The sequence below is a fragment of the Phyllopteryx taeniolatus genome, chromosome 1 (genome assembly GCF_024500385.1).
Source record: "Phyllopteryx taeniolatus isolate TA_2022b chromosome 1, UOR_Ptae_1.2, whole genome shotgun sequence".
Lineage (NCBI taxonomy): Eukaryota > Metazoa > Chordata > Actinopteri > Syngnathiformes > Syngnathidae > Phyllopteryx > Phyllopteryx taeniolatus.
This window is the reverse complement of record NC_084502.1, coordinates 8,358,285-8,380,669: the sequence shown is the minus strand read 5'-3', so window position 1 is coordinate 8,380,669 and position 22,385 is coordinate 8,358,285. Positions and strand designations below refer to the sequence as shown.

The 22,385-nt window shown below is 40.6% G+C and overlaps 1 protein-coding gene across 2 annotated transcripts; it reads right to left on the bottom strand.

Annotated features, from left to right (window-relative positions):
- Positions 1–111: 111 nt before the first annotated feature.
- LOC133475504 (carbohydrate sulfotransferase 11-like) lies at positions 112–21,763 on the bottom strand. Of its 2 annotated transcripts, none has more exons than XM_061768442.1 (4): positions 21,296–21,763; positions 5,974–6,050; positions 4,594–4,758; positions 112–2,841 (listed from the first exon to the last, which is right to left on the bottom strand). In XM_061768442.1, exons 1-4 carry the CDS (start codon positions 21,453–21,455, stop codon positions 2,161–2,163), a joined length of 1,083 nt encoding a protein of 360 aa, XP_061624426.1. In that variant the 5' UTR covers positions 21,456–21,763; the 3' UTR covers positions 112–2,160. The 2 variants fall into 2 exon arrangements, with proteins under 2 accessions (XP_061624426.1, XP_061624437.1); XM_061768453.1 differs by having other exon boundaries at positions 4,594–4,755.
- Positions 21,764–22,385: the final 622 nt, after the last annotated feature.

Genomic DNA, 22,385 nt, shown 5'->3' with positions numbered 1-22,385 from the left:
GATGGCAAGCGTTTACTGGAATTGGGCAGTGACTGTAAGCTGAAATGGAAATGACTCAGACGGGTGAAACACAACGAACGCGTGTTCCAAGAACGAGTTAGAGACAAGCAGTGCGTTCTAAACAAATAAAGTTGGGATTTTTATTTGGCATCAGTTCATGTGCAAAAACCAAGTAACTGGCTCTTTGTAAGAAAACCATTCTCACCCAAACTCTGCACCCAAAGTCTATTGATGGTAGGGGTGGGACAAAAAAAAAAAATCGATATTGCAGTCGTCTCTCAGGGTACACTAGTATCGACGCTATCTGATGTCCTAGTATGTACAGTGCCACTGTGTGTGACTTTTTTTTTTTTTTTTAAACGGGATAGGAGAATCTCAGAATGTTCTGAGCTCGTGTTACGTTGGCAGCGTCATATTGATCAGAATTAATATTACCTGGAGGAGTAGCTCAACTTCATGTTGTTCTTTATACTGGTAAAATTGTAGAGAACGAATCAAGAGTGCTTCTGCTGGTGGCAATTCGCGATTAATCAACAGTTCCACACAACTAGCAAAATTGGTTGATTAATAGGTAAATATGCACATGCCAAATGCAATTTCTTAAAATTAAAGACATTTCTATTACCTTTCCCTCCTTCAATTACATAGATATTGTGATATATCATAGACTGTTTTCATCCAGTGACCTTATCACATAACACCTGTAACGTGATATCGCAATGCTATCAGATTGCATATTTCCCATCCCCTAGCCAATAAGACTGCACTAGTATCTGTACAACAATAAATACCTAATGCACCGACATGTATAATTTAGGGTTTTTCCTGATATCAGAGGTGCTTTGGAATAAATGCCCATGTTCACAGTCAGTACCTCCATGTGGTAGGAGAACCTGCTCCTCAAAAATAAGGCTTCACTCATCGGCCCTCAGCTTGAGCCATGCGAAAAAGTGATGCAGCCTCATCTACAAAGTAGGGCTGGGTGATTCATCGATTTAGTCGATGTCGTTCTCTTTGGGGGTTGCATCGTCTAGCCCACCCCCCCCCCCAAAAACAAAAATTCCCCTTGGAATTTCGTAGCCCACTGGCGCACACTATTTTCACCGAAGATATGACGCAAACAGAGGAACTAGTTTCCGAAAAAGGCATCATCTTTTTTTTTTTTTTTCAGTCATTTTGAATTACAACAAACAAACAAACAGTTTGCTTAAAGATTGTTGAAACCAAAGCGTATAGCACGGAGGGGAAAACCCTCACTAAAAAACAAGACAGTTTATTAGAATGATTTCACATTGAAAGCCCGCTATTCATTTGCGCCGAATATTAAAAAAGACACGGTGCCTGTTTATTTATCTTTACACTGATCCACTTCACTTGGTAGCAGCTGTTGTGATTGTACTACATACAATCTGTGCTACAGTTTATCTAAATGCATCACACACTTCACTGGGGTCTATTCCAATCAAGTTACAGTGTATCACTTTTTACCCAACTACGGTACTTCCGGTGGTGTGACTTCACAATAAGAACAACCGGATGTTCCCCAAACATTACAGCAACACGAAATAAACTTCTCACGGCTGAATAATACAGGCTCGAAATAGCTCTCTATCTCCAAGTATCCCATCAGAGAGGTTTTTAGTGTTGAGGTGACATTGTAACAGTTACTCATGTTGTAGACAGACTTATTTTCCTTGTCAAAATTTAAGGTTCATTTTGTTTGAAAGCAGCACCTTTTATTCGTGACATGTTCAGTGACAGTTTTGTTATATATTAATCTCAGAGGGATTATTTTTTGTTAATTTGATGTTACATTGTTGAACAGTTTGAATGTTGTATTCAAATGTATTCAGGATTGTGTTTAAAAGGCCACTTTCTCCAAGTTTTGAATGTCATTTGTAATTTGCTTTTTATAGAAGGGGGGTGGGGGGGGGATCAAAATTGGAAATAAATTTTTTTCGGGGGGGATGTTACTATTTCAAGGCCATATCGCCCAGCCCTAGTACAAAGTAAATTTAACCAGAAAATTAAGAAGTCCTCTGCATCTGAGGCTCATCGTACAGCAAGGAGGAGGAAACTTCTCAGTCCACAGTGACGAAAAAGTGCAAATTCACCATCATGAAGCAATTGAGTCTGAATCATAAACTCAAGCCCCTCTCATCAAGTTCTCAGATACTCTGGTGTCGAGTAGTTGAATAGCAGGAAGTCCATACGATAGAGGTTGAACAGTCTCTTCTGGTAAAAGGGACTAATGTGCTTAAAGTAGCGTGCCGCCATGTTGCCGTCTGTCCTGGTGCTTTTACCGGACGTCGGGAACTGAAGCATGTCCTCCACGCCCGCCAACGAGAGCACAGCGTGGGCATCAGGCTCCAGCGTCTCATACTTGCCCACCACGTCGTAGTGGATCAGACACGGATGGCAGAGGGACTGGACGCTCTCCCAGTGCTCATTGAAAGGCTCCTCACGTTGGGTGCGAGGGTCTACGAGATACTGGACAAACTCCTGGAAAGTCACGTCGTTCCCTTTCTTCAGAGCCTCCGGGTCGGGCTGAGTCCGGTGCCGGCGGATGATCTTGGTTCCGTAGCGTTTGTGGAAAGCTGTGTTGTAGCTGAGTGTGAATTTGTTGCGGTAGGCCGACACCAGGCGCTCGAAAGGCTCCCTCACGAAGACAAACTTGAGGTAGCTGCGGAGGCGGCGGTTGATCTGGGGGACCGAGAACTCGGACAGTGTGCGCAGGTTGCCCGCTACGTGGGCCTCATTGGCGGGGATGGCGAGGGGTTCGGTGTAGCGGCCGTCGCTGGTGAGGACCATGATGACCCGCTTCCAATTGGTGCAGGCGACCTTGGAAGGGATGACGCATTAGATTATACAAACATACACTGTTACCAGCATAACAATCTCTGCTGCAACCTCCTTAATAGACTAATACAGCACCATGCAGTAATCCTCCGTGAATGTGTAACAAGCCCTGCCGCACGTAGTGAAAAGTGAGGGTGTTCACTGTATACTATAAAGATGACCGTCCATTTTCTAGTCGCTTGTTCTCATTAGGTCATGGGTGAGCTGGAGCCTATCCCAGCTGACTTTGGGCAAGAGGTGGGGGACATCCCGAACTGGTTGCCAGACAAAAACAGGGTACATATAGACAAATATTTCCACTCATGTGTTTGTCTAATGATGTGTTCGTCTCATGACAATAGACAAACACGCAAACTCCATACAGGAAGTTCTGAACCTCAGAACTGTGTGGCAGAGGTGTTAACCACTTGTCCAACCATAAAAACAGAACCGCAAAATAGAAGACATTTCACAAGCAGAGGAATATCTTTTCCATGGGGCTGGTCATATATCATAATTTCTCATGTATAATGTGCATTATTTTCCCCAAAATATTGTCAAAAGTCAATAGTGCGCATTATATATAGGTATAGGGGAAAATGGAAAAAATGTTTTATTTTCAAATTTTTTTTAAATGTATGCCGCCATTTCGAGGTTATGAAAAAGCTGTACACTTTCATTCTAATATGACAGGGTTACGTACGCATGACTGCATATATGTATGGTTGTGCTCATAAGTTTACATACGCTGTGAAATATATATTTTTTAAAATACGACTGATGACTGAAAAACAACCATCATTATTTTCTTTATGATTACGCTTTGTTTAATGATAATGCTTTTCTGAAATGCTTGACAGTTTAATTTGAAACCCATTAAAATAAAATGTTTCGCCGGGTCCTTCATGTTTTCTTTAAAGAATTGTACACATCTTACAACTTCTCCCTTGGTAATCAAACATATAAGCACAACTTAAAAGTAGAATTTAAAAATAAGAGCAAGTAAATAAAAACAAAGTACATTTTGTGTTCAAATAAAGTGCTTAACTTCAGAATATCCATCCTTCCATTTTCTACCGCTTATCCAAGGTCAGGTTGCGGGGGCAGGAGCTTTAACTTTAAAAATAACAAAATACAGATAATATTTAATGTTTTGATCATATGGGTAGAAGCAAAATCACGGATTGTAAAAATGCATTACACATAGGAAGAACACTAGAAATTATGGTACTTACACATATTTTGATATTTTTCATTAGATTTTTTTATTTTGCGGCTTTTACGTGATTATCTGAAGCAGAGAAAACACTAGAATTTAATGAATTGTGTGTGTGTGTGTGTGCGTGTGTCATGAAAGATGCTAATCATAACAATTCCAGTGTGTCGCCTAGTTGTTTTTATGAAGACTGGAAGAGTAGCCTATTGTCTAAGAAAAACAATGAGGTTTTTAAAATTTGCTATTTTGTATTTCCTTCGCAGGTTTTGCGTAATTTGGTAATCAACAGTAAATTGATGTAAATTTTTAAAGTTTTTTTTTTTTTTATAAATGCTTTGCCAAATAAAATCAATGTTTCATTGGAGAACTTTGTTACATTTGATTTCAATCTTATCACAAGATTATCAACCCTAACGGATATACTGTATAAGTTTATACATTTTAAAGTGGGGAAACATTCTTGTTAATTTAGGCAACCTTCAAAATACCAAAGAAATTCACTGTACTTGAACTGTGTTCAAAAGGTCATGGAAACCAACCTTGGGTACGTAGCAGTAAATGAGGCTGTGTTTGTCGTCCACAATGAGGTGTTTGAGATCCTCTGGAGAAAGCACCCGCCGCTTCTTTGTGTGACTCAAACAAGCCTGCTCCAGCAGCTCCCTGCGACCTTGAAGTGACTTCTGATCAGCCAACAGCTGCAGCTGCTTGTAGGACAAGGGTTAAAAAAATATAAGCAGGGACCGCTTTCAAAACGCAGTGCCGCCTAGTTGCATGGTGATGTGAACAGCTGGGCCTTAGTACACAAGTTTGTACTAAAGCCATGATTTGCAAACAGCAGATTTTTATTTGGTTTGCCACACTACGTTAAATTAGAGAGTAGTGAGTGAGTAAATGGAATGGGGACAGTTACAGCAGCTAATTCAATAGTAATGTAAACAGAATAGTTATGCTCTCAATCAATAAAAAAAAAAAAAAAAAACACACACACACAAATGACTAGTGCTGAATTCATAAAGTAAAATTACAAAATCCACTGAAAACATTTTATGCCCACTTTTTGAATATAATGAGATTCGCAGTTGTCGCTAAACGACAAACGGAAACATTTTTAATCATCTGTTGATGCATTCATTCAAAAGTAAGAAAAGTCATGAAAACGTAATGAAAATCTAATTAGTTATATTATTTTGAGAAAGTAATTGAAATAGTTACACTATGGTTACATTTTCAACAGCGTAACTTGTAATTGTAACCAACTACATTTCCAAAGTCATCTTCCCCACGCTGCTGTTTATTGCACTGTATTTTGTACAGGTACAGCAATGTTTTTAAGATGTTTGTAAGCGTTTTAAATGCTATTTCAGTGATTTGCGGTCATAGTGAGTTGCACATCTATGGTTCAAACCAAGGACGCTCAAACTTTATACACCAAGTATCACCTCCAAAAATATTTAGCTCTACAAGTACCACCAAAATGGCCAACATTAAAATATAGTCAAAGAAATACAGAAGCTGTTCTTTAAGTCCTAAAAATCACATTTACTGTACTTAAGTTCAACATAACTGACCTATAATGTAAAAAAAAGTACTGTAGTTGAGAAGTAAAAAAGACTACATCTCCTTTATTCACTTTGCATTGGAGTCAAGGAAATACTGAGCACCACGTCGCTGGGACACAGTAAAATGAATGTCAGAACATTAACATTATGTATTTCTGGTCTATGGCATTTTAAAAATTGTACATTTTGCGTACCATACCACTGCGGACCACTGCAGTTTGTACTGCTGCAGAAGGGCGGCAAAAAGGTCGTGACGTAGGGTTTGATTATTTTTGGTGGTCTTGACAAATTCTGACAATGGAAACAAAATGCGCAAAGTACCAAACAGAACCAAAGCGTACTTAATATTTGTGATCTCACCTGGTCTCCACTATAGAGTGTCTGCAGTGGACTTCTCCTGCTTTTCTCTGGTCTGCTGCCTGTCCCAACACTGGGTTCTGCAAGCAGACATTTTAGCATTACAGTGTTAGTATTAATATTGCAGTCCCATAAGGTCATCTTCACCTTTAGTGAAGTGAATTTACTTATAAAACAAAATTATAAAAATGGTTTAAAAAAATAAAAGTCACCTCGACATTACCACAATTAGATATTTTATTTTATTTCTTTATTCACAGTAAAGAAAGCTTCGGAGGATTTGCCCCTGCTCTAGTTTGCGTTTATTCCGATTATTTTTTTCCTACCTCATTCCATAGGAACAGTATACATTGTCCAATCCTATCTATTACATAACTTTATAGTGTATCCTTTCATTTACACTCCATAAGAAAAAAACAATGTCCCTGTGGAACCAGCCCTCACAGAATTGATCAAAACGTGAACTTTCTTTTTTGTCTATTCTCTAAGCCTTATTCTTTTCACTGTCCCTGTCCCTTTCCCCACTCCCATCCCCCTTTCCAAGGCTGACTGTGGTTTTGGGGTCTGCGGCTGATGAGGCCGAGAAGTGATGTATTTTGCACATGTGGCTTAAACAATGTATAGGTTTGCTTCACAAAACTACACAAAGCTTAAGTAGGAGGAGGAGGACGGCTGTGGAGAATGTGTTTTCCTCATGTTTAAAAACATGAGGAAAACACAAATATCTTATACATATTAGTGATTTATTTAAGATAATTTAAGATTTTCCTACGGAAACCATATCGATGGGTTTGTTTAATCTCAGACGTCTGAATAACTGAAGAGTTTTTGCCCAAGGAACAATAACAATAGTTGGTCAAGGTAACATCGGATGGCAGTTTTTACAGTATATGAGAAACTGGAGTTGTCATCCAGCAACCTTACTTCAGTGTATATTCCCTCGATTCATACCAAAAAGGGGAATTAGTAGCAGAAAGAGTTTTCCTCGCTGTGACCGCTAACACATGGATTAAGTGTTTGAGTTGAAGAAAAAAAAAAATAATTGTTTTTAAAAATTTTAACACAGCGAAGTTGAATGTGTAATTTAGAGCCTTATTAATATTGCCAGCGCAGAATGCAGCCGGCTACTTTTGTGGAAAATAAACGCACATGACACAGTGGTTGTGAGAGTGGGGAATCGACTTATTTACTCAACACGCATTTGTTTTTAATCTTTACCTTCATCTCTGTATCTTTACAAGTGACATCTTGTCTCATGCACAAAGACGGCCATCAGCCTTGACGAAGTTGATAAAAAACATGTTTCGCACCAGTCATACCACAGTGGTTTATCACGACCTCGTCTAACTGCTTACATTTCTTTTAGCAATATCATAACACAAATAACTGATAATCAGTCAGTGGTGCAAACGTTGCCTGTACAGTAAAATAAACTACCCTAATCTCTCGTGTATAATGGTCATTTCCCCCCACAAAAATCGTCAAAAGTCAATAGAGTGTATAATACATGGGTATAAGGAAAATGAAAAAAAAATCTTTCACATTGTTTATAGGTTTACCCGTACCTAGGGATTGTGAAAAATGTGCACTTTCATTCCAATATGATACAGTATGTAATGTCTAATGTTAAAGATTTATATATATTAGCACACCCGAGAATAAAGGCCTCTTCCCAGACCCGTTCTAGATATAAAACATTTTTGTTGCAGTTCTGTAATATTAAGGAACGGTAAGATTTTTCACATTATACGTGACCTTTCCTGACACTGGATTAAAACAAACAAACAAACAAACAGAATTACTTAAGTGCATGCATAAAAAGCAGATTTTTTCTTTGAAAAACCTAATAAAATATGGATAACACTTCATGTTTTGAGCATACGGAGAGCAGAAAATCGATGTTGCGCAATATACATAGGTATAAGGTTTTTCCTGATTTTTGGCGTCAATTTTGGGGGTGCGCATTATAGTCCCGAGTGTATTATAAATGTGAAATTACAGTACATGCTCATTGAAAACAAGTGTTGCACACTAAAAACATTTTTGTCTCATTCTCGTTCCAAGCCTTTCCTGTCACCAGTGTGACAGTAATCAGGATATGACTACATAAGGAACTGAGACAGTAAATCACATGAGAATACTAAAGGTTCCAGTTTTGTAAAACATTGCAACACTATCTCAAAGGGCGAGTGAATGCACCGTGACTAGCAGAGGGAGGATCCATGCATGTAATGTACACTGCTTCTTCAAAAACGACTATACCGAAATTAACAAATGTCCCGTAATAATGTGTGAATAATTGCTCATTGCATCACACCCATCGAGAAATTCATAGTAACTCTGCTCTCTTGATTCTCACTGCTCCTCAAGAGCTCGGGCTGCGTTTAATCGCTGGAGAACAAGGTAGTTGACCAGCAGTTGATGGAAACCAAAACAGGCCTGCAAAAGGAGAATGAAAGAGAGGCCGTTTCCACCAGATGTGTCTTTTTCTAAGCTGGCAGTGCACACAACCTCCTTTGCAATGAACTTCCTTAAGTGATAATTACATTAGAAATGCCTTCTTGCACCTTGGCTTTCCTTTGTTGTGAACACAGTTGCAGACGGTCCATTGTTAAAATGATTAACTCAGTGGTTTGAGATGACTTAATCCTCTGTCACTGTGCTAATAATGACCTGATTCGGCACCCTGATGATGAGAATGCGAAAGGGAGTTTTCCTGCTCTTGTGTGTTCACGAAATGACCTGGCTTTGTCACTCGTGCAAGAGATAGTGGTTGTCGGGGAGTGCAGCATGTTGGAGGCAACCAATGAAAACCTGATCAGTGTCTTGTTAAAAAGGCTTATAAAAATGATGAACAGTACAATAGGGTTGGTTGGAAAATGCTTTTTGTAAACAACTGAAGATTGGACACATATTGGTGTGTAAGTTTTGCTGGGCTTGTTTATGTATATCATTGGTGTGGTGGTAGGGTCTGGGATAACTCAAAACGAGTGTGAGCAATCAGTGGTGAAAAAGAAGTAAACCACAGTAAATTAACAATAAAAAACTTACTTTAGCGTTACTTTAGCTTCTTTCAGACTGAGACCCTCCAAAGTAACCGCGGAGGCACTAAGGTAGATACCGCAATAAACTGTCTTTCCTTTTACACTAACACAAGAAAGCCAGAGTACTGGGCGCAGTCTGTTAGAGTGAACACACAATTTAGCGCCCACTATTTGGGATCTCAGTAAATCAGCCTCATATCCCCCCCATTCCGTGTTAGTGTATTTCTAAAACAAATGTACACATTATGAGATATGCATACTTCAAACAGCACTTTTACGTCCACACTTTTAGATCTCCGCTACTTGCACTGTTTGTGAATGTAAGCTTCTTTTGCAGTGTTTTATATTAAGCTTAAGGGCCATGTTATTATTCATTATTATCATTATTATTATTATTATTATTATAGAGCGCTGATCTATGTGAAGCCCTTTAAAGTCTTGAGATTAAAGGCTATATCCATAAACTTGCTGTAATGTCACTTCTGCCTACATTAGAGTGAGTCGGAATCTCAGTTCATCTCGCCGAGTCCTCCCTCTTCAATTAAATTGTTACACTGTTCCTGTACTACATTCCAGCTGTAGCATGCCATTCCTGTGTCTGTCTGATTTCCCCCACTGCTGCCCTGTACAGCTTGATACTGTCTGAGTGGCCACTTTGCTGCTATCAAGCCTAATAAATGGACACGCTTTGTGTTTGAAACAAAACCTGCTGCAATCATTTCGTGCATCTGTGATTCTTGTCTTTCTTTAGCAATATCATGATACTTTTAGTCACTATAATTATGATTGGGAATTCCCATACCATTTCATCTCTTGTCTGGACCCTATTCGCATGAAAGGTTACAGGTTTTACAGAGTTTCAGTTTAAGGCTGCTGTGTTTTGAGCCATATAAAGCATCTTTTTCTGCATCATATATTCTGTTACACGCGAAAACCACAACTTCCTCTCCGACTCAGGAAGTGAAGCAATGCAGACAGTTGATGCAGAGCCCTAACACAAACAGGCCAGTGCTCAGGGTCAGGGTTCAGGGTCTGTTGAGTGCTTAAGTCTGTGTTGAGATACTTCCACTAATCCAACATGATATTATAAACAAGACAGCACTAGCTGTCTTGTTTATAATATAAACAAAGACAGTACTAGCTTAGAACAATTGGTGGTGTTTGATAATGTGTGGGCCAGACCTTTAATCTTCAATCATCACAAAATCACGGTCCTACTTTGTGGGCAAATTAGCTTCCCAACCTTTTCCTCTCAGTGATCATGATGAAGAGCTAAGAACATTGTGTGACATTGACTCAGTAAATATTTACTTTGAGAGGAATTTGCAGGGACATTATATGGGCACTTGCATATTGCACCTAGTGAAAGTAAAAAAAGAGAAGAAAATATGGAGTCCGTCCGGGTTTGAAATGGTCATTCTAGTTCAACCCACAGGTGTTCGATGCATTTGGGGTCTTTTCAAGCATGGCTCTATGGACCTTGCTTTGTGCACCGAGGCCCAGTCCTGCTGAACCAGAAAAGTCCAAATAGTTGCCACAAAATTGGAAGCATTGATGGTCTAAAATGTCGAATATGAAGCAACAATATTCTTGAGAATCTAAAGGGACCAAGCTGTGGTTGATTATTTCATTCATATAAAGTATATACACAAAGTACGTATCTGTCCTGAAAGGGAAACTAAAAGGATAACAACAAAACAAGCAGCTCCCTTTTTTTGGAGGGCAGACACATGGTTGCAATTACACCGACAAGATGATGTGAGTTTACAATAGGCGACATCCTTTGTAAGGTTGTGCAAACACTTGGTTTTAAATGTTCCTTTTAATGATAGGGCTGTGCTGAAGTATGCTTACAAGTTACCTGTTCCCTGCTGGCTTGCATTCACACTGTGCTTGAGTCAAGGTTACCTCATTTGCACACTCGTTCACTTTGTGATAGGACACTTTCTTGACCGTTTTTAAAAAAAATTTTTTCATTTGTAGTCATTCTGGTTGGGTTATGGTTATACAAGCATTGTAGTTTAAAATAGGCAAAATAGGCATTGTAGTTTAAAATAGGCAAAAACATAACTTTGAAACTTTTTCCACCTTTTTTCTTTTTTTTTAAATAGGTCAAAGTGTAATTTATCTGTAGACATACCTACTGGCACTCCAATTATGCTCAACATAGGAATACTTTGGTTTGACTCCCTACAAGTTGATTCAGGTCAAATATGACGGTTGAGCGACTCCCTTCACAACTTTGAGTTGTAATATAAAAGTGGATAATGGATGTGGTTGCAAGGCAAAATGCTCGCTCATAGCCAAGAGAACCCAGAATGTCCAAATGTACTGAAACAACTACCAGCATAACACCCGAGCATTATTATATGCACTCCTTTCTTAATAAGGCAACACTGCACGAGTGACCTTTAATCCCAAGAGGTTCACACAAATGGAAGGTTTTTCCTCATGTTCTCAAACAGACACAATCTTGTCAAAACAAACAATCCCAATTCACACAAATGACTAAAAATGCTGTAATATTAAAATGCATGCGAGTCCAGCGGTTGGCAACGTAATGTAAAAAAAAAGTCCACACCAACCTCTTAATTGAAACTGTCTTTTACATACCATTTGTTGGCATACAGGCCATTGACAGACTAACAACCATTACACTCACAATCGCACCTATGTGACATTTTCAAATCTTTAATTAACCTAAGAAGCATGCTGTTGGAATGTGAGGGGATGCCGGAGTACCTGAATGAATAAAAATGGAATAAATACAATATATTTTAATCAAGCCATCTTGGGGGTGGGGGGGGGGGGGGGGGGGGGGGTTGACATTAATGCAACACATTTTACAAGGCTCTTGATTCAGGAGTGTCAAACTCATTTTTGCCTCAAAGCACTGTTATGACTGTGAAAAGTATATACTGTCAGTGTCACTTCATTACACTGTTACATTCAGTATACACAATTGCCCCCACAATTGATTCTTTTATATATATTGTTAATAACAAATTGAATTGGAAATTAGAAGCCAGGGTAAATTTTGGCGTGCAAATATTTTAGTGTACAACTGTTCATCAATTGATGTTGAGAAGGGATTTGCAGAAAAAGAAATCTTGAAAATTGTTAAAAGTAATGAAAAATTGCAATTTTGGTACTTTTTTGGGCCTAAATTAACCTATTTAGCAAGACACACTTTATTTGCTTTCGTGTGCCACAAAGCGATGCAGTGGGTTGGATGTGGCCCCCGGGCCTTGAGTTTGCCACGTGTAATGTAAATGCTCGGTATGCCAGATTAAAAAAATGGAGAGGGCCGCATGTGACCAGCGGGCCATACTTTGCCCATTCCGTACCATTTCAGACATCCCACCATTGTTTCATCGCAGCCGTGTTGAAGTCAATGTTACGTGGCACAGCACTTGCTCATCAACAATCAGTGATGTCATAGCTATGAACAATAAGATACAACAAGCCTCATCTTCAGCTGCATGCCTATGGCGATGTTAAACTAGTAGGGGCAAAGTAATCAGCGCATTCCATGTGTGCGGATGGAAAGAAAACCAAAAGAACAAGAATGCCGGCCAACACATAGAATGCAATTATGACCTTACAACCTTTCGCAGGGTTATATTTTATTTTGTAGGCTTTTTTTAAAAAAAAAATTCTGCATTGATAGCACACACTTTGACATTGACAAAAAAGTAAAACCTCATAAAAATCGGTTGAGAAATGAACAAGTTATGACTTAATTTCAATGTCCATCCATTGCCTTTGGTGGGAACGTCGCCCCTCCCTACATGGCTGCCACTATTGCACGTCAGTTCGCTGGGCTGCTGCAGCATCCCGGAGTATCCAGTCTTCTCTTCATATGCGCGCAGTGATGTGCTCAATTACATGACACTGCACATTAAAGGTCGCATATAGGTCTTGAACGAGCCGAGGCATTTTGCGAAAATACGTGTCTAGTTTCAGATACTATAGTGTGTGTGTCTGTATGCCTTCAGTAAGTGTGAACTAAAATTAGCCGTGGTAAACTGACTCACTCAGAAAGCCTAAATGGCTTCGGTTTAAAGCTGCGAGGAGGAATCCATCACTGTCACAAGAATCAACTGAGTGGACTTTAGTTCTGTGAGCCCAACTGTGTCGCATCAGTGAGAACTTGTCTTGTCCGGACTTTTTGTAAATTGGACACACTTGTGTTGACTTTTGGTGATTTTGGTGGAGCTGTGAGCCAAATAGCACACGGGAATGGAATTTAAACATTCACAACAAAGTACAGAACAAACTGCAAAGCTTCACACTAAACTGATTTTTGGCAAGGTAGCAAACTCAAACTACAAACTGCACAACTGTGGGACAAGTGACTTACTGACTTTTAGTCAAATAATTTTTTTTTTTTTTAAAACTCAGCTGCTAAGCTTTTTCTCAGAAGCCTTTTGATTTGTTGTTTTAACAATCTATGACATTACATAACACAATGCCATTCAGTGGAGCACAAAGGCACCAAGGCTAGACTGGACTGTCCATCTGTTTCAATTTGCAGCCTACTTTGATTCATGGAGAATGGCTAAGCTAAGGGTGGTGCCATTATGCGCCTGGAGGGTGGACGACCTCAATGATTCCATATTATCTGAAAATGAATAAACACCATAATTGCTATCCTCGCCAAAATTGGGTGGTTTCTTCCTGAGCATGTACACCATGCACCCCAAAAAGTTTTGTAAAAAGCTCTAATTTTATTATAATCATGCCAGCTATTTCTCATTATTATTCTTATATATATATTTTTTGTATTTTGAAAGTACTTTAAAATGAGTGCTGTGAAAAATGTAAGGTGGTCTAACACTTTTGCACAGTACTGTCCGTTTTCTCTCATTTTTCACATGATGGTGTAGTGCACTCATGATCAAGGTCAGTGCATCTATGAATAAACCAATGAATAAACCTGGCATTTAATATGCTGTTTTTTTGCAGGGTGTGCCATTCGTTCCACAGATTACAGATGAATAACCACATGTACTCTTGTTGCCATGGTGGACACCAACAAATACCAAATCTCTTTGGTAAACAAAAAATTGTACTCTGCATTGGGTCAGGTACTCTCGCAACACTCACTTAGCTCCCATTTGAACTAAAAACGACATCCCAGAAAGCAAATGCTCCATATTTTTCCATTTCAGCAAACTAAGTGGAAGTCAATCCATCCATCCATCCATTTTGTGAGCCGCTTCTCCTCACAAGGGTCGCGGGCGTGCTGGAGCCCATCCCAGCTATCTTCGGGCAGGAGGCGGGGTACACCCTGAACTGGTTGCCAACCAATCGCAGGGCACACATATACAAACAACCATTTGCACTCACATTCACACCTATGGGCAATTTAGAGTCTTCAATGAACCTACCATGCATGTTTTTGGGATGTGGGAGGAAACCGGAGGGCCCGGAGAAAACCCACGCAGGCACGGGGAGAACATGCAAACGCCACACAGGCGGGGCCGGGATTTGAACCCCGGTCCCCAGAACTGTGAGGCAGACGCTCTAACCAGTCGTCCACCGTGCCGCTAAGTGGAAGTCAAATGCCCCTGAATGCTGAATTTGTGGACATTTTACATTTGGATCATAGTGAACGAAATGATCAGTTATCTTTATCACGATCATGCTAAAATAAACATAAATAGCCATCATGATGTGTTTTTGTTTACTTTGTTTCGATAAGAGTTAGCATTCTTTCATGTGAAGTCATATTTTTCTGTCCGTTGTTCATTATCTTGTCAGCTCGTTAGGTTTTCGTTTGCACCTGTTCTCGTCAGCACTGTCCTTCTGTCTACCAATCAGCTTCCTCTAGCGCCTCGTGTCTCGTCCAGGTGTGCCTCGTTGTTTCGTCAGTCTGCTTGTATATAGTTCTAGTATATTGTCGTATATCATGTGTCATGTAGCTTTTGTCAGGGCCTGCTTCCTGTGTGTGTTTTGTTTTCTTGTGTTTCTTTGTTACTTTGAATTTTGATTTGTTGGGGACTTCAGGAAAAACATAAATCCTTGACAATAAAAATGAACTGAAAGCATTGACACTAGCGATGTTCCGATAACATTTTTTTTGTTTTTTTTGTTTTGCACACGAGCCTATTTGCCTTTACCGATTCCTAACCTGTTACCTTGACAACGCATTGCAAATTGTCACAACTGTTTTATTTTCTTAGTTGAATAAAAATATCCCAGCATGATACCTTTTTATGTGGCTCAAAAAATATGTTTTAAGTAAATCAAAAGGTCAAACATAAAATAGTGATGTAAACAAATTATATTGAAATATCTTGTCTGGAACAAACTAAAGTCTAAAAAAACAAAATATGAAATGTCACCAATTTCACAAAGTGAAAGAGGGAGCTTCACGTTCTTCACGATATCAGCGGTCAGCGCCTTTGTTTTGGTCGCCACCATAGCTCCTCTTTTCTTATGTCACTCAACTCACCATGTAATGCTCATTTGGTGCATATGAACAAATAGGCGCTGGCTTAATAAGTCGCGGTTTAAATAAAAACATTTTTGCGGAATCCCAGCAATCATTTGGACTCTGGATTTTATTTTGAATACGAATAAATATAAAACAGAAATGTATATTAGAAATTGTAAACAGCAGCAACCAAACCCACAAAATGTACATAAAATGACAGACAACAGTGGTTTACTGTGATCACGTTAAGGAGTCAAACCTAGAACCTCATCTATAACCACTTTCAGTCAGCGAGCGTCACAGGCGATTCTTGTTTGAGTGGATCAGCCACCCCCCAAAACCAATCGGTAGACTTAAATTTGTAGCTCAAATAACCATTTGAGCAATAACTATGACATGACTGATGAGTTTATATTGGAACTCTTATTCTTTCCTGAGAGCCACCCCAAGGGTGTTGGCACAGGAAGTCAGACAATGGAGCCAAAACAATAATATGCAACAGGCTTCCTGCAGAGCAATGCCTGATTAGGATATCCAATATGGGTCAGCCAGATAATTGGATTCCCCAAGATAAATCATTAGATTTCATGGTAAAGGCTAAGGTAAACGTTAAAAAAGGCGTCTCACAGTTGTGATCCAAGCCAGCAAATCTTTCTTTCAACAGTTCACCGTGCAAGAGCTATCTAAAAATACAAGCACATATGAGCTGCAAAACCACACATGTACTCACGTGCACTTTAAGTTTCCATCAATTCATTTTGGTCTACTGCTTATCCTTGTGTTTGGGGTGGGGGATGGGGGGGGGGGGGGGGGGGAACTAATGTCTATGTATTTGGTATTATCGACCAAGCCTGAAAACGGAGAAAATGAGTTTTGATAACAGTTTTAGAGCAGACGTTGTGAAAACAAGAGTGTCACTGTTTCATATAGACATTGAAGTGTGTGTTGCATTTACATGGGCGGTCCCTGCATTCTAACCTCTCTCCATCAGCACATCCTTAGCATTCAGACTACGCCAGACTGTATTTTGAATCATACTAAATGTGTTTGCCACATTTACATGTTCATAAAAGAGGCTAACAAAGTGATTTATCACCCCATATATTTTCTTTTCTTCATAAAATGTTAGCATCGGTGACAATCACATGTCGAACACGCATGCTTGAAGAGATCCAATCTCAGAAAGCAGACAAGCTCTTTCCTTGTGCACCAGTTAAGACAAGTGAAAATGACATCCTGTTCGTTGCCATTCATGAACTTCACTGGGCCTGAAGTGGCTCCTGGCGAGCCTGTAAAGCAGACAAGCCCAGACAGGGCAAGCAGCGTGTATGGTGTTTGAACACTTCCCTCGTGGGCTGTGTGCACTGTAGGCTATTCAGGTGTGCTGTGTCGTGTGTCATAAATCATTCTCAAATTCAGAATTTATGTTTTGGTACATTGACTGACATGTTGGCTGTGAATATATGATTTAAATAACTATATTAATACGATTTTCCAAAAATAAATTATCTATCTATCTATCTAACAGTATTTCAAAAGCATACCCTCACATTTTTGTAAAGATTCTATATCTTTTCTTATGGGACAACACTTCAGAAATGACACTTTGCTACGTAAAAAAGTCAGTGTACAGCTTGTGTAACAGTGTACATTTACTGTAAATTCAAAATAACTCAACACACAGCAACATTAATGTCTACCACTGACAACAAATGTGAGTACACCTCAAAATGAAAATGTCCAAATTGGGCCCAATTAGCTATTTTCATGTGTTGTTAGTTTCACGATGTCTCAGGTTACGATGTCTCACTCTCTCACTGGAAGTTCAATATAGCACCTCATGGGAAAGACCTCGGAGGATCTAAAAAAAAAATGGATTTGTGGAACCGACAGTATATCCTGTGCTCTGATGAGACCAAGATAAACTTATTTGGTTCGTATGATGTCAAGCGTGTGTGGCAGCAACCAGGTGAGGAGTAGAAAGGTGTCAGTGGGTGTCAAACATGGTGATGGGAGTGTCATGTCATGAGTGCTATCAGCACTGGAGAGCTACAGTGCATTGAGGAAACCATAAATCCCAACATGTACTGTGACATACATGGGCAGACCATGAGCCCCTTCCTTTGGAAAGTATTCCAACATGGTAATGACCCCAACCACAACTTTCAGACGACCACTAACTTGCTAAATAAGCTGAGGGTAAAGGTAATGGACTGACCAACATTGTCTCCAGACCTAAACCCTAGTGAGCATCTACGGCATCCCCAGACGGAAGATAGAGGAACACAAGGTCTATAACATCCACCGGCTGCGTGATGTCGTCATGGAGGCGTGGAAGAGGACTCCAGTGGCAACCTGTGAGCCTCTGGTGAACTCCATGCCCAAGAGGGTTAAGGCAGAGCTGGAAAATAGTAGTCACACAAAATATTGACACTTTGGGCATAGTATGGACATGTTGAAGAGGCTGCGGGCCGACAATCAGACTAGTGATCGGATTGCACACTTACTCATGTTTAGGCAATGATACCATAAGATAACTGTCAGATAAGGGCTTTTCTATTTGGGAGGCGGGAGCTCACTTTGGGTCTTCACAGAAATTGAAATCCATGACAATTTGAAGAATCTCTTCAAGAATGCACAACTTCTCAACCTTGACATCATTTCACATTGCCCTTTACAAAGCTAGATAATCTCATGTCTGATAGAGCGATGGCTACTGTTATGAGCAGTTATTTAAATTCCCAGGTGTTCTGTATTTTGTGTTCTTCAGGCTACCCTAATATGTTGGAACGCAAAGCATTGTGGGTATATAACTAGAAGGAAGTACTGTCTGTGCTCAAATGTCTGTCATGTAGTGTGAGCCCAAAGCTATGTTTAATAAATAGTTGACTTTCTCTGAACTGTCTCTGATGTGGACCCGCACGACGACACACCAAGTGAGGAGGTAACGCTGTGGCCTGTCCGTCGGCCGAGAAATCGCTAGCTCGCTGTTGCCTAGCGCCTCTCGTCATGGCATGGTGCGACCACCCGGCCACTGAGGGATTTTTATTTTTGCGGCTCAAGCGTGTAGGAATGAGCAGGCATAAGCAAGATGCTAGATGTAGTGGTACTTGATTGACATAAGGTTAGGGTGGCGTGGGGTCAGCGCATTCAGCAGACACACCCACAGCGTTCGAGAGTAGGAGGAACGGCTTGATTTTCACGATTTTCAAGCTTCATTTTATATACTTGATTTTTTTTTTTTAACATTCAAATTTTGCAGGGTTATTAATAAACCTCTTCTCTGTGGTCTATCAAATTGACATGACATATTTGCACTTAACAGGGACTTTAAATGGGAGTGATGTAGCTACACATTGTAAAGAGATGAACAACATGTCAACATCTTCAGTTTAGCTGTGTGCCATTAGTGTTGCATAGGCTACTTACTGAACCTTGGTAGACTATCTATATGATTCAAGTTATTAACAACTGACCTTTTTTTTTAATCAATGCCACTCAAGCAGTACGGTAAATCTTCCAGTTTACATTTTGCTCTCACCACTGACTGACCCATCAAAAGAGAGAATGGTGTCACATGGTCTTCTTGCGACGCTTTTAGCTTCTGATTTTTTTAGTTTGAAAATGAACTTAACTTGAGGGGGAAGTCGAACAAGTGGAAAAACCCATCAATTAATTCTAACCAGAGAAAACAAAACTTCAGTCATGTGAAAGTCCCCAAGAATTCATATTGATATAGATAAACGCCATTGGCTCTATAACGTGTCCAGAATCCTGGTTGTGCCTTCTCCTTTTCCCTTTAGAGGTCGCCACAGCGCGTCATCCTTTTCCATGTAAGCCTATCTCCTGCATCCTCCTCTCCAACACCAACTGCCCTCATGTCTTCCCTCACGACATCCATCAACCTTCTCTTTGGTCTTCCTCTATCTCTCTTGCCTGGCAGCTCCATCCTCATCATCCTTCTACCAATATACTCACTATTTCTCCTCTGGACGTCTCCAAACCATCGAAGTCTGCTCTCTCTAACTTTGTCTCTAAAACATCGAACCACGGCTGTCCCTCTGATGAGCTCATTTCTAATTTTATCCAACCTGGTCACTCCGAGAGCGAACCTCAACATCTTCATTTCCGCCACCTCCAGCTCTGCTTCCTGTTGTCTCTTCAGTGCCACTGTCTCTAATCCGTACATCATGGCTGGCTGGCCTCACCACTGTTTTATAAACTTTGTCACATAACACACCTGACGCCATCCTCCACCCGTTCCAACCTGCTTGGACCCGTTTCTTCACTTCCTGACCACACTCACCATTGCTCTGGACGGTTGACCCCGAGTATTTCAAGTCCTCCACCCTTACTATCTCGTCTCCCTGTAGCCTCACTCTTCCCCCACCACCCCTCTCATTCATGCACATATATTCTGTTGTACTTCGGCTAATCTTCATTCCTCTGCTTTCCAGTGCATGCCTCCATCTTTCGAACTGTTCCTCCAGCTGCTCCCTGCTTTCACTGCAGATCACAATGTCATCTGCAAACATCATGGTCCACGGGGATTCCAGTCTAACCTCATCTGGTAGCCTAGCCATCACCACTGCAAACAGGAAGGGGCTCAGGGCTGATCCCTGATGCAGTCCCACCTTAAATTCGTCTGTCACACCTACAGCACACCTCACCGCTGTTCTGCTGCCCTCGTACATGTCCTGTATTATTCTAACATACTTCTGTGCCACTCCAGACTTGCGCATGCAGTACCACAGTTCCTCCCTGGGTACTCCGTCATAGGATTTCTCTCGATCTACAAAGACACAATGTAGCTCCTTCTGACCTTCTCTGTACTTTTCCATCAACATCCTCAAGGCAAATGATGCATCTGTGGTAGTCTTTCTAGGCATGAAACCATACTGTTGCCCGCAAATACTCACTTCTGTCCTGAGTATAGCCTCCACGACTCTTTCCCATAACTTCATTGTGTTGCTCATCAACTTGATTCCTCTATAGCTGCTTACTCAGCAATAATCAATCAAGGCCTACTTCTTGACGCTTTCTTTCTCCCTTTGGGTTCTGATTCCTCTCCCAGAGAGGTCTGCTGTCCCCGAGGGGAGCAATATCTGCCTTCTAAAGTCCATGATGAGCTAAGCCCAGGAAACAAAAGGAGAGGGGGGTGAAGCAGAGGAATGCAGGGGGTCTCAAAACATTTCACTTTCCACAGAGCGCTTATTCATACTTGATTTACATCGGCCTCATTTCGATTCCCCTCTCCACATATAGACCCGTCACAGTGAAGTAACGCCCATAATACTCTCTTAAATCTGCACTAGTTTGATGTTTGTTTTACTTTTTATCCCAGCATATACACAAATCTTAATAATCCAAATTTAGGCATGTAAAATGAAGGTAATCAAAACTAGGATTACATTGCCTTAGCAGAGGTCTCCTATTTTGACAGTTTAATGCAGTCTTCGGAAGCATCAGCTGGTTTGAAACTCCAAACACACCAATGCGCGTCTTTTCGCCACTCATTGATTGCAGCCTACATCATTTGCAACTTTTGTCATTTTAATTTCCACCAGTATAGTAATACAGTACTATTGTAAATGGTTATGTAGCTTTCCTGTCAATTGCTTATAAAGCAGACAAATAGCTGTGCTTAAAAAAAATATATATATAAAAACGCAACAGCTCACTAATCACCTTAATACTATGACTTGCATTGTACACTGTATAATGTTATCATAGATTTAGATTGTTTTCTTTTTTTCTTTTAAATCGCATTAATGGTACTTGTGACACACAATAATATGCAAGTTGTATATGTAAATAAAAGTGTCTAAGGGTGACTTACCGGGCTTGCCGATACTCTGGTAGTAAAGCACCAGGACCGCGAGAGAGCCCAGGCACGTCGCCAGAAACAGGCGTCCTCCTCGGGGCATCCTCATCCTGACGCCCGGCCGGCTCAGCTGCTGTTCCTGGCCGCGACCCCTCGCCGCTGTCCTCTCGTTCATACGAAAAGAGGGCGCAACTCACCGAGGAACCGGCAGCCGGCCGGGGGACGGAATGGGGCCGTGAGCGGCCATCCGAGACAAGTGTGGGCTGCGCGTTTTTTTTTTTTTTTTTTAACTGTTACGCGTCCACTGCGGGACGTTGGAGTGACGCGCGCGCGCCGACGCCAAAGACCAAAGCAGCTTCTCCAAAGACAGTATGGAAAACACAAACGCTTCGAAGCGCAAGCGAACACTTTCAAACGCCAAATCAGAACCGAAGAGTACGCTTGGGGCAAGATTTACGAACTCGTTCTTCGACAAACATGGAGGGGCTGTGGGAGATGACGTCACAGCAAATCGAGCGCATACCCCCCTCTTGGAAACTTTTTTTTTTTTTTTTTTTTTAAACTTGTGCTCTAACCTAAAAGATTCCGTTGAATATCATACACCGACTGCCACCAAAGTATCTAAACGATCCTCATTGCACATGTTCCGTATTCAGCGTGTCTTTATTGCGCATTGTTGAGCGTCATTCATCACAGAAAGAAATTAGGCAGAACCTCCAAGGCTGAACTCAAGCCGTTCCGGAATGTGGGTCGACCTCGGTTTTTTTTTTTTTTTTTTTTTCACTTTTGGGGGCAAAAAAAACAAACAAAAAATTCCCATCGAAAAATAGAAAGGATCTGTTCCAGGGTCAAACTCTAACCGTCATCAAACCTCTATCAACCGTGCAGGCTCTTTTGCAACTTTTTTTTAAAACATTAGTCCTGCAAATTAATACAAGATGTGTGCATAAAGTAAAAGTTAAAATAAGAAAACGCCATATCTGTCATCTTTGACCTCTGCCTAACTTTACCAACCGATCTCGACAATCAATCTTTGACTACCCCCCCACGGATATATCGCGCAGACATGTCATGCGGTGACCTTGTTGAGATGTGGCTGACCTCT

Coding starts and splice junctions, on each gene's coding strand:
- LOC133475504 (XM_061768442.1), bottom strand. CDS start 21,455: ATGAACGAGAGGACAGCGGCGAGGGGTCGCGGCCAGGAACAGCAGCTG. Junction 6,051..21,295: donor CCAGAGTATCGGCAAGCCCG/GTAAGTCACCCT, acceptor GTCTGCTTGCAG/AACCCAGTGTTGGGACAGGC. Junction 2,842..4,593: donor TTTACTGCTACGTACCCAAG/GTTGGTTTCCAT, acceptor ATCCCTTCCAAG/GTCGCCTGCACCAATTGGAA.